Source organism: Erinaceus europaeus, chromosome 8 (genome assembly GCF_950295315.1).
Source record: "Erinaceus europaeus chromosome 8, mEriEur2.1, whole genome shotgun sequence".
In the NCBI taxonomy this organism is placed as follows: Eukaryota; Metazoa; Chordata; class Mammalia; order Eulipotyphla; family Erinaceidae; genus Erinaceus; species Erinaceus europaeus.
The window spans coordinates 48,586,170-48,612,494 of NC_080169.1; the positions used below are offsets into that span (position 1 = coordinate 48,586,170).

The window sequence follows — 26,325 nt, forward strand, 5'->3', positions numbered from 1 at the left end:
CATCAATAGTAATACAATAATAGTGGGAGACTTCAATACCCCACTCTCACACTTAGACAGATCAACAAAGAAGAGAACCAATAAAGATATAAGAGAATTGAATGAAGAGATTGACAGACTAGACCTCTTGGACATTTTCAGACTCCTCCACCCCAAAAAACTGGAATACACCTTCTTTTCAAATCCACACAACACATACTCAAGGATAGACCACATGTTAGGTCACAAAGACAGCATCAATAAATTCAAGAGCATTGAAATCATCCCAAGTATCTTCTCAGACCACAGTGGAGTAAAACTAACTTTTAACAACAAACAGAAAATTATTAAAAGACATAGAATTTGGAAACTAAACAACATGCTCCTTAAGAACCACTGGGTCAGACACTCACTCAAACAGGAAATTCAAATGTTCCTGGAAACTAATGAAAATGAAGACACAACCTATCAAAATATTTGGGACACAGCTAAAGCAGTACTGAGAGGGAAACTTATAGCTATACAATCACATATTAAACACCAAGAAGAAGCCCAAATGAACGAACTTACTACACACCTCAAGGACTTAGAGGAAGAGGAACAAAGGAACCCTAAAGCAACCAGAAGGACAGAAATCACTAAAGTTAGAGCAGAAATAAACAACATCGAAAATAAAAGAACCATACAAAAGATCAATGAAGCCAAATGTTGGTTCTTTGAAAGATTAAACAAAATTGACAAACCCCTAGCCAGACTCACCAAACAAAAAAGAGAGAAGACTCAAATTAATAGAATTGTCAACGATACAGGAGATATCACAACTGACACCACAGAAATCCAGAGAATTCTGCGAAACTTCTATAAAGAACTATATGCCACCAAGCTAGAGAATCTGGAAGAAATGGAACAATTCCTAGAAACCTATGCACTTCCAAAACTGAACCAAGAAGAACTACAAAATCTAAATGCACCAATCACAGACAAAGAAATTGAAACCGTTATTAAGAATCTCCCCAACAACAAAAGTCCTGGACCAGATGGCTTCACAAACGAATTCTACAAAACTTTCAGGAAACAGTTAATACCCATACTTCTTAAGCTATTCCATAAGATTGAAGAAACAGGAATACTCCCTTCCACCTTTTATGAAGCCAACATCACCCTGATACCAAAAGCTGATAGGGACAGAACAAAAAAGGAAAACTACAGACCAATATCTCTGATGAACATAGATGCCAAAATATTAAACAAGATCTTGGCCAACCGGATACAGCAACACATCAAAAAGATTGTTCATCATGACCAAGTGGGATTCATCCCAGGAATGCAAGGCTGGTTCAACATCCGTAAATCAATCAATGTCATTCATCACATCAATAAAAGCAAAGCCAAAAACCACATGATTATCTCAATAGATGCAGAGAAAGCCTTTGACAAAATCCAACACCCATTCATGCTCAAAACTCTACAAAAAATGGGAATAGATGGGAAATTCCTCAAGATAGTGGAGTCTATATATAGCAAACCTACAGCCAACATCATACTCAATGGAGAGAAGCTGAAAGCATTCCCCCTCAGATCAGGGACTAGACAGGGCTGCCCACTGTCACCGTTACTCTTCAACATAGTATTGGAAGTTCTTGCCATAGCAATCAGGCAAGAGAAAGAAATCAAAGGGATACAGATTGGAAGGGAAGAAGTCAAGCTCTCACTATTTGCAGATGATATGATAGTATACATAGAAAGACCTAAAGAATCCAGTAGAAAATTACTGGAAGTTGTTAGGCAATATAGCAAGGTATCAGGCTACAAAATCAATGTACAAAAATCAGTGGCATTTCTTTATGCAAACACTAAATCTGAAGAAGAAGACATCCAGAAATCACTCCCATTCACTGTTTCAGCAAAATCAATCAAATACCTAGGAATAAAGTTGACCAAAGAAGTGAAAGACTTGTATGCTGAAAACTATGAGTCGCTACTCAAGGAGATAGAAACTGATACCATGAAATGGAAAGATATCCCATGCTCATGGATTGGAAGAATAAATATCATCAAAATGAACATTCTCCCCAGAGCCATATACAAATTTAATGCAATACCCATCAAAGTTCCACCAAGCTTCTTTAAGAGAATAGAACAAACACTACAATCATTTATCTGGAACCTGAAAACACCTAGAATTGCCAAAACCATCTTGAGGAAAAGAAACAGAAATGGAGGCATCACACTCCCAGACCTTAAACTATATTATAAAGCCATCATCATCAAAACAGCATGGTACTGGAACAAAAATAGGCACACAGACCAGTGGAACAGAATTGAAAGCCCAGAAGTAAATCCCAACACCTATGGGCATCTAATCTTTGATAAGGGGGCCCAAAGGATTAAATGGAAGAAGGAGGCTCTCTTCAATAAATGGTGCTGGGAAAACTGGGTTGAAACATGCAGAAGAATGAAATTGAACCACTTTATCTCACCAGAAACAAAAATCAACTCCAAATGGATCAAAGACCTAGATGTCAGACCAGAAACAATCAAATACTTAGAGGAAAACATTGGTAAAACACTTTCCCATCTACACCTCAAGGATATCTTTGATGAATCAAACCCAATTGCAAGGAAGACCAAAGTAGAAACAAACCAATGGGACTACATCAAATTGAAAAGCTTCTGCACATCCAAAGAAACAATTAAACAAACAGAGAGACCCCTCACAGAATGGGAGAAGATCTTCACATGCCAGACATCAGACAAGAAACTAATCACCAAAATATATAAAGAGCTCAGCAAACTTAGCCGCAAAAAAGCAAATGACCCCATCCAAAAATGGGCAGAGGAAATGAACAAAACACTCACCACAGAGGAGATCCAAAAGGCTAACAAACATATGAAAAGCTGCTCTAGGTCACTGATTGTCAGAGAAATGCAAATTAAGACAACACTAAGATACCACCTCACTCCTGTAAGAATGGCATACATCAAAAAGGACAGCAGCAACAAATGCTGGAGAGGATGTGGGGACAGAGGAACCCTTTTACATTGCTGGTGGGAATGTAAATTGGTACAGCCTCTGTGGAGAGCAGTCTGGAAAACCCTCAGAAGGCTAGACATGGACCTTCCATATGACCCAATAATTCCTCTCCTGGGGTTATACCCCAAGGACTCCATAACACCCAACCAAAAAGAGGTGTGTACTCCTATGTTCATAGCAGCACAATTCATAATAGCTAAAACCTGGAAGCAACCCAGGTGCCCAACAACAGATGAATGGCTGAGAAAGCTGTGGTATATATACACAATGGAATACTATGCAGCTATCAAGAACAATGAACCCACCTTCTCTGACCCATCTTGGACAGAGCTAGAAGGAATTATGTTAAGTGAACTGAGTCAGAAAGTTAAAGATGAGTATGGGATGATCCCACTCATCAACAGAAGCTGACTTAGAAGATCTGAAAGGGAAACTAAAAGCAGGACCTGATCAAATTGTAAGTAGGGCACCAAAGAAAAAACCCAGTGGTGAGGGGTAGACATGTAGCTTTCTGGGCCAGTGGGGGGTGGGAATGGGCGGGAGGGATGGGTCACGGTCCTTTGGTGATGGGAATGGTGTTTATGTACACTCCTAGCAAAATGTAGACATATAAATCAGTAGTTAATTAATATGAGAGGGGGAAATCAATTGTATGTCTCAAAGGTTCTCAGGAGACAAACTGAATCTTTTTAATAGATAGGCTACGTATTTGATATGCGGACTCTCTCAAAAGCCTAGACCAAGTAGATTGGAGGCTTTCAATAGCACAGCTATATACAAGATACTGGGTACTGTACAGCAAACCATAACAAAGGGACTTTTCAAAGTTAACCCAATTAACAAATAATGTGATGATAATATTAACTATTGATTGTCTTTTTGAACCCTAAGACAGCAGGAACCTCACATCTTCACTATAGAGCCCCTACTTCCCCCAGTCCTGGCACCCATGGATAGGGCTCACTTTCCCGTATGCTTCTCCCAATCCATACCAAATAATATTGCATCCGCCGATCACAACCTAACCAAAGCAACGATTGCCATCTCAACATGCTTCACCTCAGAGTGTATCCAGAGACTTCACGTGTGGAATGACAACCCTTCAGCTTCATTACTCGGGTGAGACCTTTCCTTTTATAGTACACTCTAATTTCATCTCAGGTAGTTCACTTTCTAACAAAGTCCCATAACCTAGACATACACCAGTTTCTGTGAGAGAGAGCGTATGCGCACACGTATCCATAAACTACTGCAAAATATATACCTGAAAGCAGGATTACACTAGAGTTTGCAGTGAGTACCTCCCCAACACTTCCTCTCCACTATTCCAATCTTGGGATCCATGTTTGCTCAACAAATTGTTTGGCTTTGTATGTTAACTCTCTTTTCAATCACCAGGTTCCAGATGCCACCAGGATGCTGGCTAGGCTTCCCTGGATTGAAGACCCCACCAATGTGTCCTGGAGCTCAGCTTCCCCAGAGACACACCTTACTAGGGAAAGAGAGAGGCAGACTGGGAGTATGGACCGACCAGTCAACGCCCATGTTCAGCGGGGAAGCAATTACAGAAGCCAGACCCTCTACCTTCTGCAACCCTCAACGACCCTGGGTCCATGCTCCCAGAGGGCTAGAGAATGGGAAGGCTATCATGGGAGAGGGTGGGTTATGGGGATTGGGTGGTGGGAATTGTGTGGAGTTGTACCCCTCCTACCTTATGCTTTTGTTCACTAATCCTTTCTTAAATTAAAAATTTAAATAAATAAAAAAAAAAAAAAAAAGAAAGCAGAAGGGCATCTTGGAACATTCCTACTCATGACCACAAAAATGAGAGCTCAGATCTACCAAGATGCTGAGGTCACATAGGCTCCTAAGCTGAATATGATGGGGTCTACAGTCATCAATATTTATACACCTTTCCCATATTTGGGAGCTACTTTCTTTTTTCTCTGATCCAGCTTTCTATCCCTTTTTCCAGCCATGACATCATCTCCCTAGACAATAACTTGGGTCCACCTGCATATCAGAGTTCAGGCTCAGGAAAAACTAGTATAGTATAGGACCTTGGGAATATAACTAAAATAGGCCTACTAGCTATCTTCAGAATGGAGACCCCAAATCTTCACCTGCAATATTCCAGCCTTTATTTGTTCAGCTTTATATGTTAAGTCTTTTTTCACCCACCAGGTTCGAGATACTACCATGATGCCAATTGGACATCTCTTGGCAGACAACCCCAGAAATGTGTCCTGGAGCCCCACTTCCCCAGAGCTCTACTCCACTAGGGAAAGAGATAGACAGCCTGCTCTCTTTTCAGTTATGAACTCTCAAAGTTTAATCTTTATTAAAAATATTTTAAATATTTTATTTATTTATCTATTGTATAGAGACAGAAAGAAATCGAAAGTGATGGGGAAGATAATGAAGAAGAGAGACAGAGAGAAACCTGCATCACTGCTTCCCCACTTGTAAAACTTTTTCCCTGCAAATGGGGACTTGAACATTGTAATGTGTGCACTCAACCAGGTGCACCACCACCTGGCCTCTTAAAATAATTACTTATTAGTGGGGGGGGGGGGAGTGGGGTGAGGGAACCATAACATCACTCTACCATATGCAATGCCAGGGATATAAATAAGAAGACTGCACCAATAAGTCTTTTTTTTTTTTTTTTGCCTCCAGGGTTATTGCTGGGGCTTGGTGTCTGCACTACAAATCCACATCTCCTGGAGGCTATTTTCGCCCTTTTTGCTTACCTTTGCTGTTATTGTTATTATTGTCATTAGTATTATTGTTATCAGATATTGCTCCTGGAGGCTATTTTTCCCTTTTTGTTTATCATTGCTGTTGTTATTGTTATTGTTGTTAGTATTATTGTTGTCAGGACAGAAAGACATTGAGAAAGGAGAGGATGACAGAGAGGAGTAGAGACAGATAAGCGCCTACACACCTGCTTCATTGCTTGTGCCACTAATACAGGTGGGGAGCCAGGGGCTTGAACCCCGATCCCAGCATCGGTCCTTATGCTTTGCGCCTTGTGTGCTTAAGCTGCTGCGCCACCGCCTGGCGCCTGCACCAATGTCTTATACACTACTGCTAATGTCACTTTTCAGGCCACCAAAGTTTTATCTTTTTATACATTTTACTTTTGAGGAACTAAGGTTTATTGTTGATAAAGTCGATTGTTTTTTGTTTGCCATTTTGTACTGATAATATATATATATATATATATATATATATATTTTAAATGTTATTTGATTTCTTGGTTTCTTTATATTCTTGCTTTTCCCCCCCTCTCAGAGAAGAGAAACTACAGCATGGTTTCATGTCTAGTGAAGCTTTTCGTTTTGCATGATAGACACCTTCAGACCTGCTCTGGTTTTTTTTTTTTTTTTTTTTTTGCTTCCAGGGTTATCACTGGGGCTCGGTGCCGGCACTATGGATACACTGATCCTGGAGGATATTTTTTCCCCTCTTGTTGCCCTTGTTGTTTATTACTGTTGCTGTCATTATTGTTGTTACTGATGTCATTGTTGGATAGGACAGAGAGAAATCGAGAGAGGATGGGAAGACAGAGAGGGGTAGAGAAAGACAGATACCTGTAGACCTGCTTCACCACCAGTGAAGTGACCTCCCTGCAGGTGGGGCTCAAACCGGGATCCTTACACTGGCCTTTGACCTTAGCTCCAGGTGTGCTTAACCTGCTGCACTACTACCACCACCCCTCCGCCCAGGTACCTTAATCTTATAGATTGGCCTTTATGCAGATTCCCAACAGAATAAGATATTTAAGAAATGACATAGGTGAAGAAGATCCATTTTTGTTGAAGCAGCCATACCATAGAGGGAAAAAAATAATGTCAAACAGTTAATTATTACAAACTTAGAGATGAAGTCCCTCTCCTTTTTGCTGTTCATGCTGTTGCTGGGTTTCTGGGTCTGTAGGGCAAGCAGGTCTGAATGAAGTCTTGCGGAGGCATGCATTTATGTGGCATGACAGGGTCATGTTGCAGAGATATATAGCTTTTCAGACATATCAGGGCTGTGGGACAGACACTGTGCTGTCCAATTTGTGATATAGACCCTAATTTAATTTGTGTGACAACTATCAAACCTTTGAGATTCTGCTTCTTCAGAGTGTCTATAACATTTTTTAGTGGCAAAAACACATTGCTAAGCTTTTTATTGGCATTTTGGAGATTAGCTACCAATGGCAGTAGGTAACATTCACAGAATGTTCATTGTTTTGTTATTTATTTATTTTTTATTTAAGAAAGGATAAAGTAACAAAACCATAGTATAGGAGGGGTACAACTCCACAAAGTTCCCACCACCCAATCTCCATATCCCATCCCCTCTCCTGATAGCTTTACATTCTCTATCCCTCTGGCAGCATGGACCCAGCCAGGGTCATTGTGGGTTGCAGAAGGTGGAAGGTCTAGCTTCTGTAATTGCTTCCCCGCTGAACATGGACGTTGACTGGTCGGCCCATACTCCCAGTCAGCCTCTCTCTTTCCCTAGTAAGGTGGGTCTCTGGGGAAGCGGGGCTCCAGGACACATTGGTGGGGTCTTCAGTCCAGGGTAGCTTGGCCGGCATCTTGGTGGCATCTGGAACCTGGTGGCTGAAAAGAGAGTTAACATACAAAGCCAAACAAACTGTTGAGCAATCATGGACCCAAAGGTTGGAGTAGTGGAGAGGAAGTGTTGGGGGGTACTCACTGCAAACTCTAGTGTACTACTGCTTTCAGGTATATATTGGCCGTAGTTTATGGATACCTGTGAACATATGCTCTATCTCCTGGAACCTGGTGAATATCTAGGTTTTGGGACTTTGTTAGGAAGTGAACCACCTGGGATGGAATTAGAGAATACTATGAAAGGAAAGGTCTCACCCGAGTAATGAAGCTGAGGGGTTGTCATTCCACACCTGAAGTCTCTGGACAGTCTGAGCTGAAGCATGTTGAGGTGAATTGTTGGGTTGATTAGGTTGCGATCGGCTGATGCAATAATATTTGATAAGGATTGAGAGAGGCATGCGGGTAAGTGGGCCCTATCCTAAGGTTCCAGGACTGAGGGAAATATAGGCTTTATAGTGGAGATGTGAGGTTCCTGCTATCTTAGGGTTCAAAAAGACAATGGATAGTTATTGTTATCATCACATTATTTGGTAATTGGGTTAACGTTGAAAAGTCCTTGTTAGGGTTTGCTGTATAGTACCCAGTATCTTGTATATAGCTGTGCCATTGGTTGCTTCTGATCTACTTGGTCTAGGCTTTTGAGAGAGTCCGCATATCATATACTCAGGCTATATATTAAAAAGACACAGTCTGTGTTTTAAAAACTTTGAGACATATAATTAATTTTCCCCCTCTCATAATAATTAACTAGTGATTTATATGACTACACTTTACTAGGAGTGTACATAAACACCATTCCCACAACCAAAAGACTGTGTCCCATCCCACCCACCCACCCCCACCCTCCACTGGCCCAGGAAGCTGCATGTCTACCCCTCACCACAGGGTTTTTACTTTGGTGCTCTACTTTCAATTTAGTCAGATACTCCCTTTAGTTCCCCTTTCAGATCTTCTTTCTCAACTTCTGGTGATGAGTGAGATAATCCCATACTCTTTATCTTTCTGACTTATCTCACTTATCATAATTCCTTCTAGCTCTGTCCAGGATGGGTCAGAGAAGGTGGGTTCATTGTTCTTGATAGCTGTATAGTATTCCATTGTGTATATATACCACAGCTTTCTCAGCCACTCATCTGTTGTTGGGCACCTGGGTTGCTTCCAGGTTTTAGCTATTATGAATTGTGCTGCTATGAACATAGGAGTAAACACCTCTTTTTGGTTGGGTGTTATGGAGTCCTTGGGGTATAACCCCAGGAGAGGAATTACTGGGTCATATGGAAGGTCCATGTCTAGCCTTGTGAGAGTTTTCCAGACTGCTCTCCAGAGAGGCTGTACTAATTTAAATTCCCACCAGCAATGCAAAAGGGTTCCTCTGTCCCCACAGCCTCTCCAGCATTTGTTGCTGTGGTCCTTTTTGATGTATGCCATTCTTACAGGAGTGAGGTGGTATCTCAATGTTGTCTTAATTTGCATTTCTCTGACAATCAGTGACCTGGAGCAGTTTTTCATATGTTTGTTAGCCTTTTCAGATCTCCTCTGAAGTGAATGTTTTGTTCATATCCTCTACCCATTTTTGGATGGAGTCATTTGATTTTTTGGTGCTAAGTTTGCTGAGCTCTTTGTATATTTTGGTGATTAGTTTCTTGTCTGATGTATGGCATGTGAAGATCTTCTCCCATTCTGTGAGGGGTCTCCTTGTTTGCTTAATAGTTTTTTTGGATGTGCAGAAGCTTTTCAATTTGATGTAGTCCCATTGGTGTGTTTTTGCTTTAGTCTTCCTTGCAATTGGTTTTATTTCATCAAAGATGTCCTTGAGGTGTAGGTGGGAAAGTGTTTTACCAATGTTTTCCTCTAAGTATTTGATTGTTTCTTGTCTAACATCCAGGTTCTTGATCCATTTGGAGTTGATTTTTGTTTCTGGCGAGGTAAAGTGGTTCAATTTCATTCTTCTGCATGTTTCAACCCAGTTTTCCCAGCACCATTTATGAAGAGAGTCTCCTTCTTCCATTTAATCCTTTGGGCCCCCTTATCAAATGTTAGATGTCTATAGGTGTGGGGATTTATTTCTGGGCTTTCAATTCTGTTCCACTTGTCTGTATGCCTATTTTTGTTCCAGTACCATGCTGTGTTGATGATGATGGCTTTATAATACAGTTTGAGATCTAGGAGTGTGACGCCTCTGTTTCTGTTTCTTTTCCTCAAGATGGTTTTGACAATTCTAGGAGTTTTCTGGTTCCAGATAAATGAATGTAGTGTTTGTTCTATTCTCTTAAAGAAGCTTGGTGGAACTTTGATGGGTATCGCATTAAATTTGTATATGGCTCTGGGGAGAATATTCATTTTGATGATATTTATTCTTCCGATCCATGAGCTTGGGATGTCTTTCCATTTCTTGGTATCAGTTTCTATTTCCTTGAAGAGTGACTCATAGTTTTCAGTATACAAGTCTTTCACCTCTTTGGTCAGCTTTACTCCTAGGTATTTTATTGATTTTGTTGCAGCAGTGAATGGGAGTGATTTCTGGATGTCTTCTTCTTCAGTTTTAGTGTTTGCATAGAGAAATGCCACTGATTTTTGTACATTGATTTTGTAGCTTGACACCTTGCTATATTGCCTAATAACTTCCAGTAGTTTTCTACTGGATTCTTTAGGTTTTTCTATGTATAGTATCATGTCATCTGCAAATAGTGAGAGTTTGACTTCTTTCCTTACAATCTGTATTCCTTTGATTTCTTTCTCTTGCCTGATTGCTATGGCAAGAACTTCCAATACTATACTGAAGAGTAATGGTGATAGTGGACAGCCCTGTCTAGTCCCTGATCTGAGGGGAAATGCTTTCAATTTCTGTCTATTGAGTATGATGTTGGTTGTTGGTTTGCTATATATGGATTCCACTATCTTGAGGAATTTCACGTCTACTCCCATTTATTGTAGAGTTTTTAGCATGAGTGGGTATTGGATGTTGTCAAAGGCTTTCTTTGCATCTATTGAGATAATGATGTGGTTTTTGCTTTGCTTTTATTGATGTGGTGAATGACATTGATTGACTTGCGGATTTTGAACCAGCCTTGCATTCCTGGGTGAATCCCACTGGGTCATGATGAACAATCTTTTTGATATGCTGCTGTATCTGGTTGGCCAAGATCTTGTTTAATATTTTGGCATCTATGTTCATCAGAGATATTGGTCTGTAGTTTTCCTTTTTTGTTCTGTCCCTATCAGCTTTTGGTATCAGAGTGATGTTGGTTTCATAGAAGGTGGCAGGGAGTATTCCTGTTTCTTCAATCTTATGCAAAAGCTTAAGAAGTATGGGTACTAACTGTTTCCTGAACGTTTTGTAGAATTCATTTGTGAAGCCATCTGGTCCAGGACTTTTGTTGTTGGGGAGAATCTTAATAACAGTTTCGATTTCTTTGTCTGTGATTGGTGCATTTAGGTTTTGTAGTTCTTCTTGGTTCAGTTTTGGAAGGGCATATGTTTCTAGGAATTGTTTCATTTCTTCCAGATTCTCTAGCTTGGTGGTGTATAGTTTCTCATAGAATTTCACATAATTTTCTGTATTTCTGTGGTGTCAGTTGTGATATCTCCTCCATCGTTTACAATTCTATTAATTTGAGTCTTCTCTCTTTTTTGTTTTGTGAGTCTGGCTAGGGGTTTGTCAATTTTGTTTATTCTTTCAAAGAACCAACATTTGGCTTCATTGATCTTTTGTATGGTTCTCTTATTTTTGATGTTGTTTATTTCTGAGTAGTGAACCACATTCTTCTCATAATGGATAAGACAGCCAGTCCCCTAGCAATGGATGATACCCTAAGAGTTTGTTCTCGTCAGCCAAAAGGGGGGGGGAAAGAGATACAGCTTTATATAATATTAATAATAAAATAGAGCAAGGTAAAAAACCTGTTCCAGATTGCCTCAAGCTTCCTGAGCAGAGGCAGCTGATTGGTAAGAAAGTAAAACAAACAAACAAACAAAAAAACAGAAAAAATGAATACCTCAGGAATAGACAAGAATAGCAGGAATAGACAGTTATGCAAATCTACTATCCACTGTATGTTCTAGGGGTAGCTAGAGGAGAAAGGGAAGTAGAGCAGAGATACACTCAGAGAGAGTCCACTCTGAGTCAGATTTCTTCCCCAAAATAATTTCCAAACCTGTATCAGTGAATTCAGAAAGCTGAAGGAGGAAGGAAGAAAGGATGACAAGAATGAGAAAAAAAAAGAGAGAGAGAGAAAAGAAAAAAGATAAGAAAATAACAGTAATAAAAGAGCAGTGAAAGGAAAGAGTTTTTACTTATTATTATTATTTAATTAGCTAAGAGGGGTAGAGTGGGTAGGGGAGGTAGGAAGAGTGAAACAAGTTACTTTAGCAGTGGATAAGACACTTAGTCCCCTAGCAATGGAAAATTCACTAAGAGTTATTTCTGGTCAACCTGAAGGATAGCGGGAATGGGATACGTGTTTATCTAGTATTGATAATAAAATAGAACAGAGTAAAAAACCTGTCCTGTCTTCAGCTTGCATGGCTCCAGATTGTCTCAGGACCCTTGAGCAGAGGCAGCTGATTGTTGAGAAAATAAAGCAAAAACAAACAAACAAACAAACAAAAAAACCCTCTGGCAGTCTTTCCCTGTCTGAGTAAGGCTCTGCTTGGTGGAATATTTGTAGCTGGAATTGGCCACTTAGAAAGAAGAAAGGCCAAGGGTTTCAGAAAGGAATAGAGTTGGAGTTGGAATGACACCCCCTGGTGGGATGGGAATCTTGGTAAAGAAAGAAGTTCAGCAGGGGAGCCTGCTAGGAGCAGATCTCTGGCCCCTAGGAACTGGTTATGGGGGGAAGGGGGGTTATGGGTGTGCTTCAGGAATAATAATTAAAAAAAAATTTTTTCCCCTTTATTTTTACTCTATTTTCTAACCCAAATTGAGTTATAGTTACCTCCTTGGTGTTACCGCTAGGACCCCTTATTGACTGTCCTGCTAAAGGCAAAAAGATCCTACCGTTTCCAGTAGATGTTGTCGGAGCTCAGGCCACTAGCAGCTTCTCAGTTTGCCATCTTCCGGAATTCCCTGAATGTTCATTGTTAACTGAAGATCCTGTTTAAAACATCAGTGTAGGAGTCCGGCGGTAGTGCAGCGGTTAAGTGCAGGTGGCAAAGCACAAGTGATTGAGCTTAAGGAACCCGATTCCAGCCCAGGCTCCCTACCTGCAGGGGAGTCACTTCACAGGCGGTAAAGCAGGTCTACAGGTGTCTATCTTTCTCTCCCCTTCTCTGTCTTCCCCTCCTCTCTCCATTTCTCTCTGTCCTATTCAACAGCAATGACATCAGTAACTACAACAATAAAAACAAGGGCAACAAAAGGGAATAAATAAATAAATTTTTAAAAGTCAGTGCATTGTATTTTATATCTTTTCTGACTTTCCTCATAGATGCATTTTGTTATGTATAGTAGGGGTTACTGTCACCAGTCTTTTACTCATGTGGAAAATAAGGCAGAAGGAGGGTAGGCCAACTTGGTAGAGTGTACAAGGTACACTGGGAAAGTGTTCAAGGATACAGCTTCAAGACTCTGATCTCCACTGGAAAGGGAGAAATTTCATGAGTGGGTAGAACAGTGCTGCTTGTATCACTCCACTCTTTTACTGTCTCTAAAAAAAAAATGAGGCTGGGGAGAGATAGCATAGAGTTTCTGCAAAAAAGACTTTCATGCCTGAGGTTCCAATTCAAAATCCAGGTTCAATTGCTTGCAAAATTATAAGCTGGGACTGAGCTGTTCTCTGTAGAAAAGACAAAAAAAAAAGGAAAAAAAAGGAAGAGAGAGAAAAAGAAATGGTTGCTAGGAATGGTGGAGGCATACAGGCATGAAGTTCCAACTATAACCCTTTTGGGAAGAAGGCAGGTGGATGACAGGGGTGGGGTAGGGAAACAATTGATGAAACTGAAATTCAGACCTGATGAGTTTGAGTCTCAAATCCATGGTTTTATTTATAGTGAAAATTTTCTTGATATACTATATATATATTATATATATATATATATATATATATAATATATATATTCATTCAGCAACACTACTTTAAACATATAATCTCAATTTCTATGTAATATAATATAGTCATATAATCTCAATTTCTATGTACATCATGATGTCATTTTGAAATAAGGGTTATCATGTCTTCAATATGTCATTTTGCTTAATTAAATTTATTCCTGGGTATTAATTTCCTCTATTAACCCTCCCTATCCTTTTATGTCCTCTTTAATTCTAGTACCTCTCATAAACTCTGACTCCAGCACTTTCATGACTTTTATATGCTCATTTATAAAAAGTATGATCATACTTCATTATATATGTCAGCAATTATTATTATGTGTTAATGATAATAGCTATTATCCAATAGAACATTAAGTTCTATTTAGAGAGTTTTGAATAAGTAATTCTATAATTCATTGTTGTTGTTGTGTAAGACTCTAGAGGATTCTGATTTTCTCTATTCTCCTTATTATAATATGATTTGTATATTTAAATGAATTGTATAATAAGGAAAATGAGTTTGTTGGAGTTTTAAAAAACAAATGATTTATTTAGAAAATATAAAAATTAAGTTGTGCTTTTTCTTTCCTGCCCCACAAGTGGTTTTTAACATTTATCAACAACAGTCAGTCCAGATTAAATATTTCACAAAATAATGATTGTCTTACTGCTACTTTTGTTCATATGTGGAACATAACAGACTTAAATTAACTTGCAAAAAAATAGTGATCAAACTGTCTCTTGGACTCAGAAAGGAGGAGCATAGAAATTTGGTGGAGGGTGTGGTGAGTCTCACAAACCATGTGTGGCTGTGAAATTATATCCCTGAAATTATGCAATTTTGTAAAACTCTTGTTAACTCATTAATGAAAAAACTAACTACTTGTCCTGAGTTATTTTATTACTTTTTGATTATTTCATACTTTCTTTGCAATCAGAAAATAGCACCAAAGGCACTTATCTATCATTTCTTTTTTAAAAATACACAGGAACTTCCCTCTGATTGCTTTCCTGCTGTGTATTTTTTCTAAGAGTTCCAAGCAGGGTTTGAGATGGAAGTGTGCTGAAGTTTTACTGAGTAAGGAAATGATCAGTGAAATGCTGTCTTCAAAATAAATCTCTATACTATTTGTAAAATGGGATAATACACGTGTCACCTTTACTCTTTAGATTTCAAAATGCTCATAAATAATGTGTTAAATGGCTTAAAATGTGTGTGTACAGGAAAAAATTATGATTCCATTTTAGTTCTTTTCCTCAAGAGGGAGAAATTAGTAGTTTTGAGTATCACTACATTGCAGTCAGTCAGAACACTTTGAAGATATCAATATTTTATTAAAAGAGAGGTTACCAATCTGAGATAAAAATAATGAAGAAAAAGACCCATTTTTCAAGGCATTTTTATTTTATTTAAAATGTTAACTATCATAACACATCATACAATGATATAATGACAAGAGTCACAATTAAAATTTTCAAAACATCTCTATTTAATATTTTCACAAATTACAGAACATGCTTTAGAGATACAAAGACAAATATCAAATCTCCATACAGTTTCACCATGAAAACAAATGAAAAAGCACAAGCCAATCTGTGAGTTCCTTCCTTCTCAACAGCTGATGTGATTCATTCCAAAGGGGGGAAAAAAAAAACTTCTTTCTTTGGAGGCTATATCATTGATGATTCTTTCCCCCTTACAATTTCATTGGACACAATGTTTTGTTGAGTTATTATCACTGGTTCCTACTTCTGAAGGAGTCATATTAGAATTGGAACATACTTGTACAATACATATTGGCACAATATGGAAAATAAACACATTTTTAGGTTTTCACCTCAAAGCAATAATTATTATTAAATAAATAATTCCTTCGCATAGTGCATGATTCATTTTACCTCTCATTGGCCATTAACACAGATGCAGCTCAATAAATAATACATTAGGTAGTTTATTTACGTCTTCGTTCATAATCCTGCATTGCGTTCCTTTCATAAGCCACTGAAAACAAAAAAAGAAAATAAAAAGGTCTTTTAGAAGATTCACTGAGAGAGCCAGACAAATAAAAGCAAGGCATTTAGTCATATGTTTTAACTTTATAATGATTCCTCCCACCCCCCCACCTGGTCACTGAAGTGTTTCTATTGGCACATCTGCCACTCCTGATACAGTCTCTATCCTAATAAGAAATAATCTAACCACAATTTTTTGGCTACTTTGATCATCTATCATGTTTGGTGCATCAAAAGCCTACTTCCACAATATGTTGCTACACTGATTCTTAACAGTGTTTTTCAGCAGTGGCAATCAGTGAACTACAGAAAAACACAGTGCCTAAATAAATGCCTAAGGAATCATAATAGTATAAAAAAATAGGTGGGGATTTTATTCCAGGAAAAAGTCAACAAACTATAGGTTAAGAGTCTAATTTAAACTATCATTTTTTTTTTTTGGGAAATATGACCATATACTCATTTGTGTATTATTTATGACTACTTGAGCATTAAAATGACAGATTAGAATAGCTGCTATAGAGACTGTGTTATTCATAAAGCCTAAAATATATTTATCTGATTCTTTACATAAACATATTGCCAATTCTTGTTGTCCTGGTACCCTATGGTGTGACAGGTCTCTTTTCTCTTGTTGAATGTCTCCCAATAACTGAATTCCTGAGACTAAAAACAGCTTCATTGTTGTTATATAGATCAATTGTGTCATCTAAACACAACATGGTTTAACTTACCTCCTATTAGGTTATTGGACTGAGAAAAGTGAGTACATGAATGCACAAATATTGACAAGCTAGTAAGCAATTTTGATTACTTAGACAAAAAGGCAAAATTGTATATTAATTGTGAATAATTTCAGATATCTAGGTTTATAATACAGTGAAGAGAAGACCATTGTATCAAGATACTTGAATATTTTTAACTAAAATTTTATATACTTAGGCTTATATTAAAGTGCAACTACTGGGCTTTTAAAAATTCAGAATTCCCTGTAAAGAAAAACTGAATTTAAATAGGAAAAATGGAAAGACCAGTGCAACACATGTAGAAATCACAAGTGGCATTCTAAACAATTTGTTAAGTGAGAAGTTAAGTAAGTAAAAGTCTTTGTTATAACTCCTACCACTCCCACTGATGAATGAGCTGATGATTTTTAACATCCAATTATCATTTAAGTGAGGGTAGTAGTAGGTTGAATGCGTTGCCATTTATGCCTTTTCAGTGTAGAACTGTAAGATAGTACATACTAGCAAAACAATCTGTTTTTATTATTAAATGGATTGATAACTCCTGTATAAATTTATTTTGGCAAATCTAAGAATTATTTATGTACAAATACAAATGCAGTACCTAAACTAGAGGTGAAAAAGATAGAATCGACAATATATTATCTTTACATTATTTTTCCTAGATAATTGAGAAGTTAGTACATCTTAGTAATGAATTTCAAACTGTGCTATAGGGATAAGACAGCTGCTGATTACATTCTAATCATTCATGTGATGGTATTTTAAGTCTATTTTTAATGAAAGTAAAAGAGAGAGAGAAGCACAGAGAAGTAAAGAGAGCGAGAGAGGGAAAGGGAAAAAGGTAGGGATAGAGGGGGAGAGGGAGAGAGAGAAAGAGAGAGACAGAGAGAGAGAGAGAGAGAGAGAGAGAGAGAGAGAGAGAGAGAATCTGAATAGCTTTCCCAAAGAATCTAATGGTTATAAGGCTTGGATATGTTTAATACAAAATCAGCCTCTCTGGGAGTATGGATTGACCTGTCAATGCCCATGTTCAGCGGGGGAAGCATTACAGAAGCTAGACCTTCCACCTACTCTGCATCCCATAATGTCCCTTGGTCCATGCTCCCAGAAAGATAAAGAACAGGAAAGCTATCAGGGGAGGGGATGGGATATGGAGTTCTGGTGGTAGGAACTGTGTGAAGTTGTACCCTTCTTATCCTATGGTTTTTGTCAGTTTCCTTTTTATAAATAAAATTAAAAAAAAATCATTTACAACAAAATCAGCCTCTACAAAAATAATATAGGTATTGTTTAATTTTTGAAAATAGTGATGAATGAATAAAACAAGAATTTTTAGATATATGCATGTCACATGTATATAGAAGATAAGAACTAAAGAGAAGAAAGGACACAGACAATCTTTACATCCAGTGAGAGTTCTTTTGGATTAAAATTTATTTTATGGAATATTTAGAAATCCCTTCTCTTTAAGTGTTTTCTAGACAGAACTGACTATAACCCTTTAGGATTATAGGAATATGTTCCTTTTTGAAGGTATGAGAGTGGATAATTGGAGTTTGAGCTTCTGTAACTTCATGAAGAAGGAACAATTTATATTAATGGGTTTGTTTTGTTTTGCTAGTTTGTTTTTGTATTGGAAGACTGCCAGATACAATGTCTTATATGATTTTCAAATTACCCTGGCAATAAGTGAAATTTGACACCCCCCCCAACACTATCTTGCCTGACCCCACTCCTACCTTGTCTAGTAACATAAGTATGGCTTATTTAATTGATGTAAGGGAATAATACTAAAGTAGCCCAGAGACTTAAGTAGCATAATGATTAAATGGGGCAGACAAGAAAAAATCTGGTTGTTTGAGAAATATAGTTCAAATGTATGGTAATACTATCTTAATCAGCTATATAAATCCATCCTTAGGTTTATTTGTTACAATTAAATTTTCTTTACATAATTACTTATTTTAAATTTATTATTTGTTTTTATTACTTTAAATTTTATCTTGAAGGAAAATAACAGATGTAGATTTAGGAAACTGTCTATTTTACATCAGGGTTTTATACATACCAGAATTTAAAGCTCTTTTGCCCATTAGTCCAACAAAGGCATCTGTTCTATGCCCTGGAAAAATACATTTAGGGGTATTTAATATGTATATCTTTTAGTAAATACACTTTCATAAGTATTAGCAAAGAATTAAGCTTTCAAATATCTGCTTACATAGTAGAGAGATATGCAAATATTTCAAGGTTTGGTAAATCTAAAGAAATTATTTACCCTAAGTCTTATAAATGTTATTAAAACAATACTATAAAATTTTCTCAATTCTATATCTAAATACTGGTAAAGTACACTATTTTCACAACCTATTTTATCTTTATATATTTTTAAATATTGCTATTTTAGCTAGTTTTGATTTTTCACAAGGTCAATTTCACATCTATCATCTGGGTAACTGAGGAGTATCCAAGCTTATTTCATCATAATACTAAATATGCCATTATTTCTTGGGAACTAAACCAGATCATTAAGCCAGATCCCTATAGCTGATGATTACAAACTTCTAAACATCACTATTCCTGTTTCATTGGATTTAGACATATTTTGGAAAATTCTGTTCATTTTTTGACATTAATAGAATGTATTCATTTTCATTACATGGGTTTCACCATACATAAGTTCCTCAAAGACAAATATTTCTAAAGTAAATATAGATAAAATTTATTTTCATAGAAAGCTTTGGAAAAGTCTACTATTTTGTCTCTAGTGAAATAACATATCTTGGTTTATAATGCATTAGTAAATAGTAAGAATTGCTGTCTTATTGTAGCTTACTCTTCAACCAATGATCCAAAATGAACGTAAAGGTATGTGAACCAGTCTTGTAATTAAGATGGGTCACCAGGACATCCTATCAACTCTGGTTCCATTAGCTGGAAATCTCAGATCTTTTGGCCACCAAGTACCACAATTCTGCCATCTTCACTGCCTTAAGAAGTATGACACTCTATTTTGATAGATTGAGGTTTTCTATTCAATAATGGAATCAGATTTTGTGTTTACTCAGACATCCACTTGATCCTCTTAATTGGCTTCTGGATGACCAAGCCTAATAAGTGATGTCAATATGAGATTTAGCATACCAAGATAATTTGGAACATGACTAAATATGTTTTCCTTCTTTCCTCCTTCCCTTTTTTCCTTCCCTCCTTTCCTTCCTTCTTTTCTTTCTGTAGAAAAAGTGGCAATGGTGTTGGTGGGATGAGAGTGTTGGTGGGATGAGAGGAAAGTGTAGTAATTTTTTTAACTCCTACAAATGAAAAATTTATATCAAAATCTAACAATTTAGTGGAGTTGAAAGAATTCTTTCTTTTGGGACTTAAAACAGCAACAAGTATTTTCAACAGTTTTTGTATGTCAGAAATTCAACAACAGTTTAGTGAGAGGTAAAAGAATTTTACCTTATTGTATCTTGTAGGTAAGTATGTGTAAACAATTATGTCTCAAATAATCACATTGTGGGTACAATATAAGCCTCCTCCATTCTAATACTGTTTAACTAAAATATGTTATGACAGAAAGTAAGGTAAGGTGTTAGGCAAGTATAATTCATTATTACTTACATCTATAGTTGATAACTGTCAAAATAATTTTGAACTTACTTTTATGAGAGACCTGGCCATGCCCTAGAAGAAAGAGAAATAAATAAGCAAATGCAATAGATTTATTTTTAAGCTGCTGTATAGTCTTTTAAAGAGAATAATGAAATGCAATGATTTAAAAATATATGACATTTTCCTGAGGAATGCAGAACCATACATGCTGATGAAGTCCACAGTAAAACAAAATATTTTAACAAACAAAAAGAATGCCTTACAAATGCATTTTATGGGCTTCATATTGAAATTGAATATTGTAAATCTCCTTAGGCCTATTAAAAACATAGGCCAAATTACTTCTCTATTTTCTTGTAAGAAGCGTAATTTCAAGAATGAGAGAGATGCAAATCCATTTCTTTATTAAACAGGCATGATCAAGAATATGTATTTCAGCCCATAAAAGACTTTCACCCCTTTCTTTTATGTGCTTTCACAACAGTACAATTAAGATTTAGATAAATGTTTACCATACAGAGCTTTTAACAGGGCCACTTGTTTTTCAATTGAGGAATCTGACAAGAGACGAATTAATATTAATTATTTGCTAGAGCCACTGATGGTGTGGTGATGATCAAGAAACTGAATAATACTAACAGGAGTCACCAGATAGCTAAATCTAAATGAACCCCAAAGATCTAAAAACAGTTGCTACATGTTCTTAGGTGATTCTGAACACAATGCTCTGGAGGTTCGTACCTACCATTCCTTTGTCAGTTTCATGGGAGCACTTAACTATGTCAGGCTCTGTTATGCGTAGCGGGTTCCTCTAAAACTACAGTGAGAACCACGTTAAGAGGGTTTACCCACCCTCCCTCAAGTGGGCATAAGTATGTGTTAGTGAGGATTGGTTCAGGGTGGCTTTAGGGGGAGTTCCACTCCTTTTAGGGTGGAAGTCTGAACTGGGTGGTCTGTGAATACATGAAGAGACAGCGGGTACTGCCCCAAGGGACTAGTACGTTGGTGGTTACCCATCTTACCAGCATCACGTTTGCCCATTAATCCGAAGAACTGCTGAGGCTTGGGTCTGCGGGCGATTCTCTGCAGAAGATGCTCAAAGGGCTGGGGCAGCTCCTCCTGAAGGACAAAAGCACCAATCAACGTGTAGGCAACCCGTGCCAGTCCCCGGGAAAACCCAGCCATCCCTTCCAGGTACTAGGTTGAGTAGCGGGCTCCCCAAGGATGCGTAAGGAGGCAGGGTCTCCCCACACCAGGGCCCAAAGGTGTTCACCCTAGGGCGCTCCCTCTCCCGGTAGATCGCAGCGGAATTTTTTTCTGTGGCCGCCGCCTCCCGCAACCCTTCCGGGCGCGCTAACCGTGGGCGCAGTGTCTTCAAAAACCCTGCGCTCTCTCGGCTCTCGACTCCCATCCCCAAAATCATCTGCCGCGCAGCCACCCGACTTTGTCCAGGCTTTGCGACCGACTCTGGAGACCTCTGGCCAGACGAAATGCACACAGGTGTGTGGCGGCAGAGTAAGGCTGACAGCACTGGAGAATGGACCTGAAAGGCGGACTTGCAGTTCCCCAAAGCACCCGCAAGTAACCTAAATGCAAAGTTTCGCTTTACGTCTTGGGGTCGGCAAACACAAGTCGTCTAGAAGTTAGCTTCCCATTCATCTCATTCCCCAGTCATCAGCAGTTACCCTCTCCGTCAGGTTTCTGCCTAAGGTTGGAGAGCCCTAGTCTGCCTCTATCCAACGTCTTCCAAAAGTCAGGTCCAGCGGCCCTAGCAGTTGGAACAGAGTCCTCTAAATTCCCATTACTGGAACATGAAACCTTGGATGTTTTCAGCCACCTGGAGGACCCTGGCTTACTCCGGGAACGTGCCGCTACTTTAGGGAATTTCTGAGACCTGACTGTGCAGCCCTAGACAGAAAACCTTCATAGTGTGTGGCTCCAAAGCTCTCCTGGAGCTCATACCCAGCCTCCAGAGCCCCACCTCGACCCCGAAGCACTACCCCCACCCCAGAAGCACCTTCGGGGTCTCCCATCTAGTTCGCAGAGCTTGCTCGACCCACAAGGCTGAGATCTCCCGGTGTGGGTAAGAGAGGGAGTGACAACTCCCCAGCCCAGCAGGAACATCGCATGCGCCCACCAAGTATCAAGTCGCACCTTGACCTGGTCGCTATCAGACCAGTCAGACCAATAATTCAGATCATCGCTGCCTCCGATTTCTTCCGCAAACAGCTGGGTGGAAATCAGAAAAAAGACTGCCAAGGCCACGAGGATTTTCATGTTGAACTTCTGGTAGAAGAGATTGAGGAGAGAGAATGGGGTGGCTATGCAAGAGTTAAGGCATAGTTGGAACTAAAGTGTCGGTTCAATCAAGGGATAAAGAAGAAAAAGGAAAAAAAAAGGAAAAGGAAAAAGCAACCCCTGGCTAAAGTCTCATCTGTACCCTCTAGGAAAGAGTATCGTGCCCCAAAGCTGCTCAGATCCCTTTCTCCCTGAATCCCAATTCCCTCTCAGAAATCCCAACCCCACCAACCCACACAGTCTAGAGGCTCTGCAAGTGGAAGACAAAGGACTCTGGCATTTGAGAAGCTAGTCTCCCGCTGTCCCCTCACGGCCCTTGGCAGCCAGCAGTCACCTAAGGGTCCCTGCGCCACTGGGAAAAGCCCGCCCAGCACGACGACGCAGGTACTTACTGCGGTGATCCAGCTCTGCGCTTGCTGGCGGTGGTGTCTGCGCGCCAGGCGCTCGCACTCGGGTCTGCAGCGAGGCTTGAGGAGGTCTAGGAGCGCTCTGTGGCTGCTCCGCTCACTGAGCTATTTATCCAGGGCTCCACGAGCCTCGAGACCCACGTGACACGCTCCCCACGCGACTTTCTGCTCAATATTTAATTAGCCGCCTCCTCTCAGTTTGCTTGCGTCTGATTGAGAGTTTCCGAGACGGTATAGGCCGTCGGTGCCTTAACATCCGGACCCAAGTGGGTTCGAAATGACGCAATTTTTAGGAAAAGCGAGATGATCTTGCCATCCAATCCTGAGCGGCCAGTCTCCTTCCGTTTGCAGCTCCAACGCCCCCTCCCCTCTTCTTCTTTTCTTCAAAATCACCGGGTTCCATGACACCTGAGATTACTCATCACAACTGAAAATGATTCATCCTTTGGACTTCAGCAACTTTGCCGTCCCTTGAGACGTCAAGATAAGTTGCACTTTAAAAAGATGATTTTTGGTACTAGAATAATATCGTCGTTGGAAATCAGGTTAAGAAAGGAGTAGTTCAAAAGTGGGGGTGTGCTTTTTTCCCCCTTTCATTTCTATCTGCGTTAACTATATCTGATACTTAAAAAGAAAAACTGAGTAGAATATCCTTCTCCATATCAGAAAAACATGATTTCTTCAGCATTAAAAAAAAAAAAGTCTTTCAATATTATAGTATTTCAAACAATGGAAAAAGATACACAGTATTTTACGTTTTAGAAAAAGGAAAATTCAAACGTGGCATTGAATGTCTAGCTTTTCTATCAGTGTTCTTCTGGAGTAGCTTTTGTTTCAAATTAACTAAGTCTTGCCATATCCTGGAGCAAGAGTTGGAAGAAGACATTTTGGCTTCTTGCTAAAGATTAGAAAACTGCAGGGCAGTGCACAGAATCCTTTCAAGACATCACTAAAGGGTGCTACAAGTCATTCATAGATTTCTCATGTGTGTAAAAAATAAGTGTAGTGGAGATACTAAATGGGAGGTCATTAACAACTTAAAACTATTAGAAATCACCTGTTTTTATGAGCTCACTGGTTGCCTAGACTCATTTCTTACAACTTTAAATGAATCATGCAGTGTTATATTTTGGGTGGAGCTGTATTCTCTTCTTTACATAGTATTATATTTCTTCAATTTATTCTGTTTTTTAAAAAAACAGTACCCAAAGAAAATAACATTTTGAGACTCACTTAAATCAGTGTTTCTTCCTCTAATATTTATTGTCTTTTCTTATGCAACTCTGAATTCTAATATTTACAAATGGCTTTCTCATTTCTGTAGGCCTAGCTACACAACATGAGGTAATTTATTAAGAAAACAAGTTTTATATGAAATAATAGTAAAAGCGGAGAAAACTGCCCCTTGAAATAAATTCCTGAGTTTCACCTGAAAATCATTTTATTCCACCATCCATTCAGATTATTTGGAAGCAAATCTCAGACATCATGTCAACTATAAATATTTCAGCACCTCTATAGAAATGGTGAGGATTAAAATAAAAAATACATGCTATTATTCCAGTTAAAAACAACACAAAACATTCCTGACAGCATTAAGTGTTCAGATATTTCTCAATAACCTGTAAGTCCCTCCCTTACACAGTTTACAAATTGGAATAGAACTGCAATATAGTCCATACATTGCAACTGGATCACATATCTCATGCATTTCTCCTAATCTGTGGTTACCACCCTCTTCTACCCCTTGTAATTTATGGATAAAACTGTTCAGAAAATTATTACGTTAAAAAATTTGCTGATTCCTACTAATGTTTTCTTTCTTTCTTTTCTTTCTTCCTTTCTTTCTTTTTTAACAATTTCTCTCGGCTTGATCATCTTTCTTTCATTTTATTATTATTATTTTTTTTACCTTTGGTCAACACTGAGGCTTCACTGCTCTAGGATAACTTTTTCAGGTAGGTAGGTAGGTAGATAGATAGATAGATAGATAGACAGACAGACAGATAGGCAGACAGGTAGGCATAGTGAGAGTCAGTGAGAGACCACACAACAAAGCTTCCTTCAGTGTGGTGGGGACCAGCATCAGGCCTGGGCCTTGCACAGTGCAAAACAATTCATCCTGTTTTCTTATCGGTTGATAAGATGCTCAACTGGATGTAGGTTAGACTTTTCTGACAGGACTATTTTTTAATTTTTTTTATTTATAAAAATGAAACACTGACAAAAACCATAGGATAAGAGGGGTACAACTCCACACAATTCCCACCACCAAAACTCTGTATCCCACCCCCTCCCAATAGCTTTCCTATTCTTTATCCCTCTGGGAGTATGGACCCAGGGCCATTATGGGGTGCAGAAGGTGGTACTTTTGTAATTGCTTCCCTGAACATGAACAGGTCAATCCATACTCCCAGCCTGTCTCTCTCTTGCCCTAGAGAGGTGGGGCTTTGGGGAAGCAGAGCTCCAGGACACATTCTTGGGGTTGTCTGCCTAGGGAAGTCTGGTTGGCATCATAGTAGCATCTGGAACCTGGTGGCTGAAAGAAGAGTTAACATATAGAGCCAAATAAATTGTTGACTAATCATGAAAGAAGAGTTAACATACAGAGCCAAATAAATTGTTGACTAATCATGAACCTAAAGGCTAAAATAGTTCAGATGAAGATTTGGAAGATCTCTGATTTGTAGATAGTAGGCCTATTTTAGTTATATTCCAAAGGACCCATGACTATACTCATTTTTTTTTTTTTTTGAGCCTGACATCTGATATTTAGGTGGATCCAAGTTATTGTCTGGAGAGATGATATTATGGCTGGAAAAATTACAAGAAAGCTGCATCAGAGAAGAGAGTAGCTTCTAAATATGGGAAAGGTATGTAAATATTGTTGACTATAAACACAATCAATTTGATGTGATCTGGGGCCCATATTAAGCTTAGGAGCCTATATGACCTCTGCATCCCTGTAGATCTGAGCTCACATTTTGTGGTCATGAGTAGGCACGTTCCAAGCTGCTCCAACTTCAGAACCCATCTTCCTCAGGTGGAAGATAGAGGATGTTGTCCAGCCTCCCTTTGGAGAATGGAACATTCTCTTTTGTTGTTGATCCATGTTGAGAGCAAGGTCCTATGGGGGCCCACAAAGGGGTCTATTGTGTTTTTCCTGATGGAGATGACCCGTAACAATGGAGAGAGGGATTTATTCGAGGTCTAGGCCCATCATGTCTGTTTGGGAACCTCAGGACTCCCTGACTAGAGCCCCAGCTGTTGGGGTGGCCTGATAGTGACTAAGAGTCATCAAAGTATTCCTGTCTCTTGCCCTTATTCAACTTTTTCAGTCCTTACTTTGATAAGGTTAGCTTTGGAGTGACTGAGGGAAGTATAATAGGAAGTAGGTGAGGAGGGTATTTAAGTCTAAGTAGACACTATTTAATTAGGAACTTTATGGTGTCTTTTTTAGGCCTTTATACTTGCTTGCTGCATATACTGACTCACTGCAGACTATTGTGAACTTTTGCTTTCAGGTATATATTTTGCCCTAATTTATGAATACAGGTGAACATAT

General features: G+C 38.7%; 1 protein-coding gene and 1 long non-coding RNA gene across 5 annotated transcripts in view; one reads left to right on the plus strand and one right to left on the minus strand.

Annotated features, from left to right (window-relative positions):
- LOC132539901 (uncharacterized) overlaps positions 1-26,325 on the plus strand; it is an 805,919-nt gene that overhangs the window by 336,477 nt on the left and 443,117 nt on the right. The window lies entirely within an intron of this gene.
- On the minus strand, positions 15,089-23,012 carry TAC1 (tachykinin precursor 1). Of its 4 annotated transcripts, XM_007532549.3 has the most exons (7): positions 22,746-23,012; positions 22,210-22,341; positions 21,078-21,174; positions 20,568-20,612; positions 20,104-20,127; positions 18,509-18,562; positions 15,090-15,680 (listed from the first exon to the last, which is right to left on the minus strand). In XM_007532549.3, exons 2-7 carry the CDS (start codon positions 22,330-22,332, stop codon positions 15,631-15,633), a joined length of 393 nt encoding a protein of 130 aa, XP_007532611.1. In that variant the 5' UTR covers positions 22,333-22,341; positions 22,746-23,012; the 3' UTR covers positions 15,090-15,630. The 4 variants fall into 4 exon arrangements, with proteins under 4 accessions (XP_007532613.1, XP_016047804.1, XP_007532611.1 ...); XM_007532551.3 differs by lacking the exon at positions 18,509-18,562 and having other exon boundaries at positions 15,089-15,680; XM_007532550.3 differs by lacking the exon at positions 20,568-20,612.

Excerpts from the sequence above, each read along its gene's own strand:
- TAC1 (XM_007532549.3), bottom strand. The coding sequence starts at position 22,332 with ATGAAAATCCTCGTGGCCTTGGCAGTCTTTTTTCTGATTTCCACCCAG. Across the intron at positions 21,175-22,209 it reads CTGATAGCGACCAGGTCAAG|GAGGAGCTGCCCCAGCCCTT; the intron begins GTGCGACTTGAT and ends TTTGTCCTTCAG. Across the intron at positions 20,613-21,077 it reads AATGGGCAAACGTGATGCTG|ATTCCTCAATTGAAAAACAA; the intron begins GTAAGATGGGTA and ends GTCTCTTGTCAG.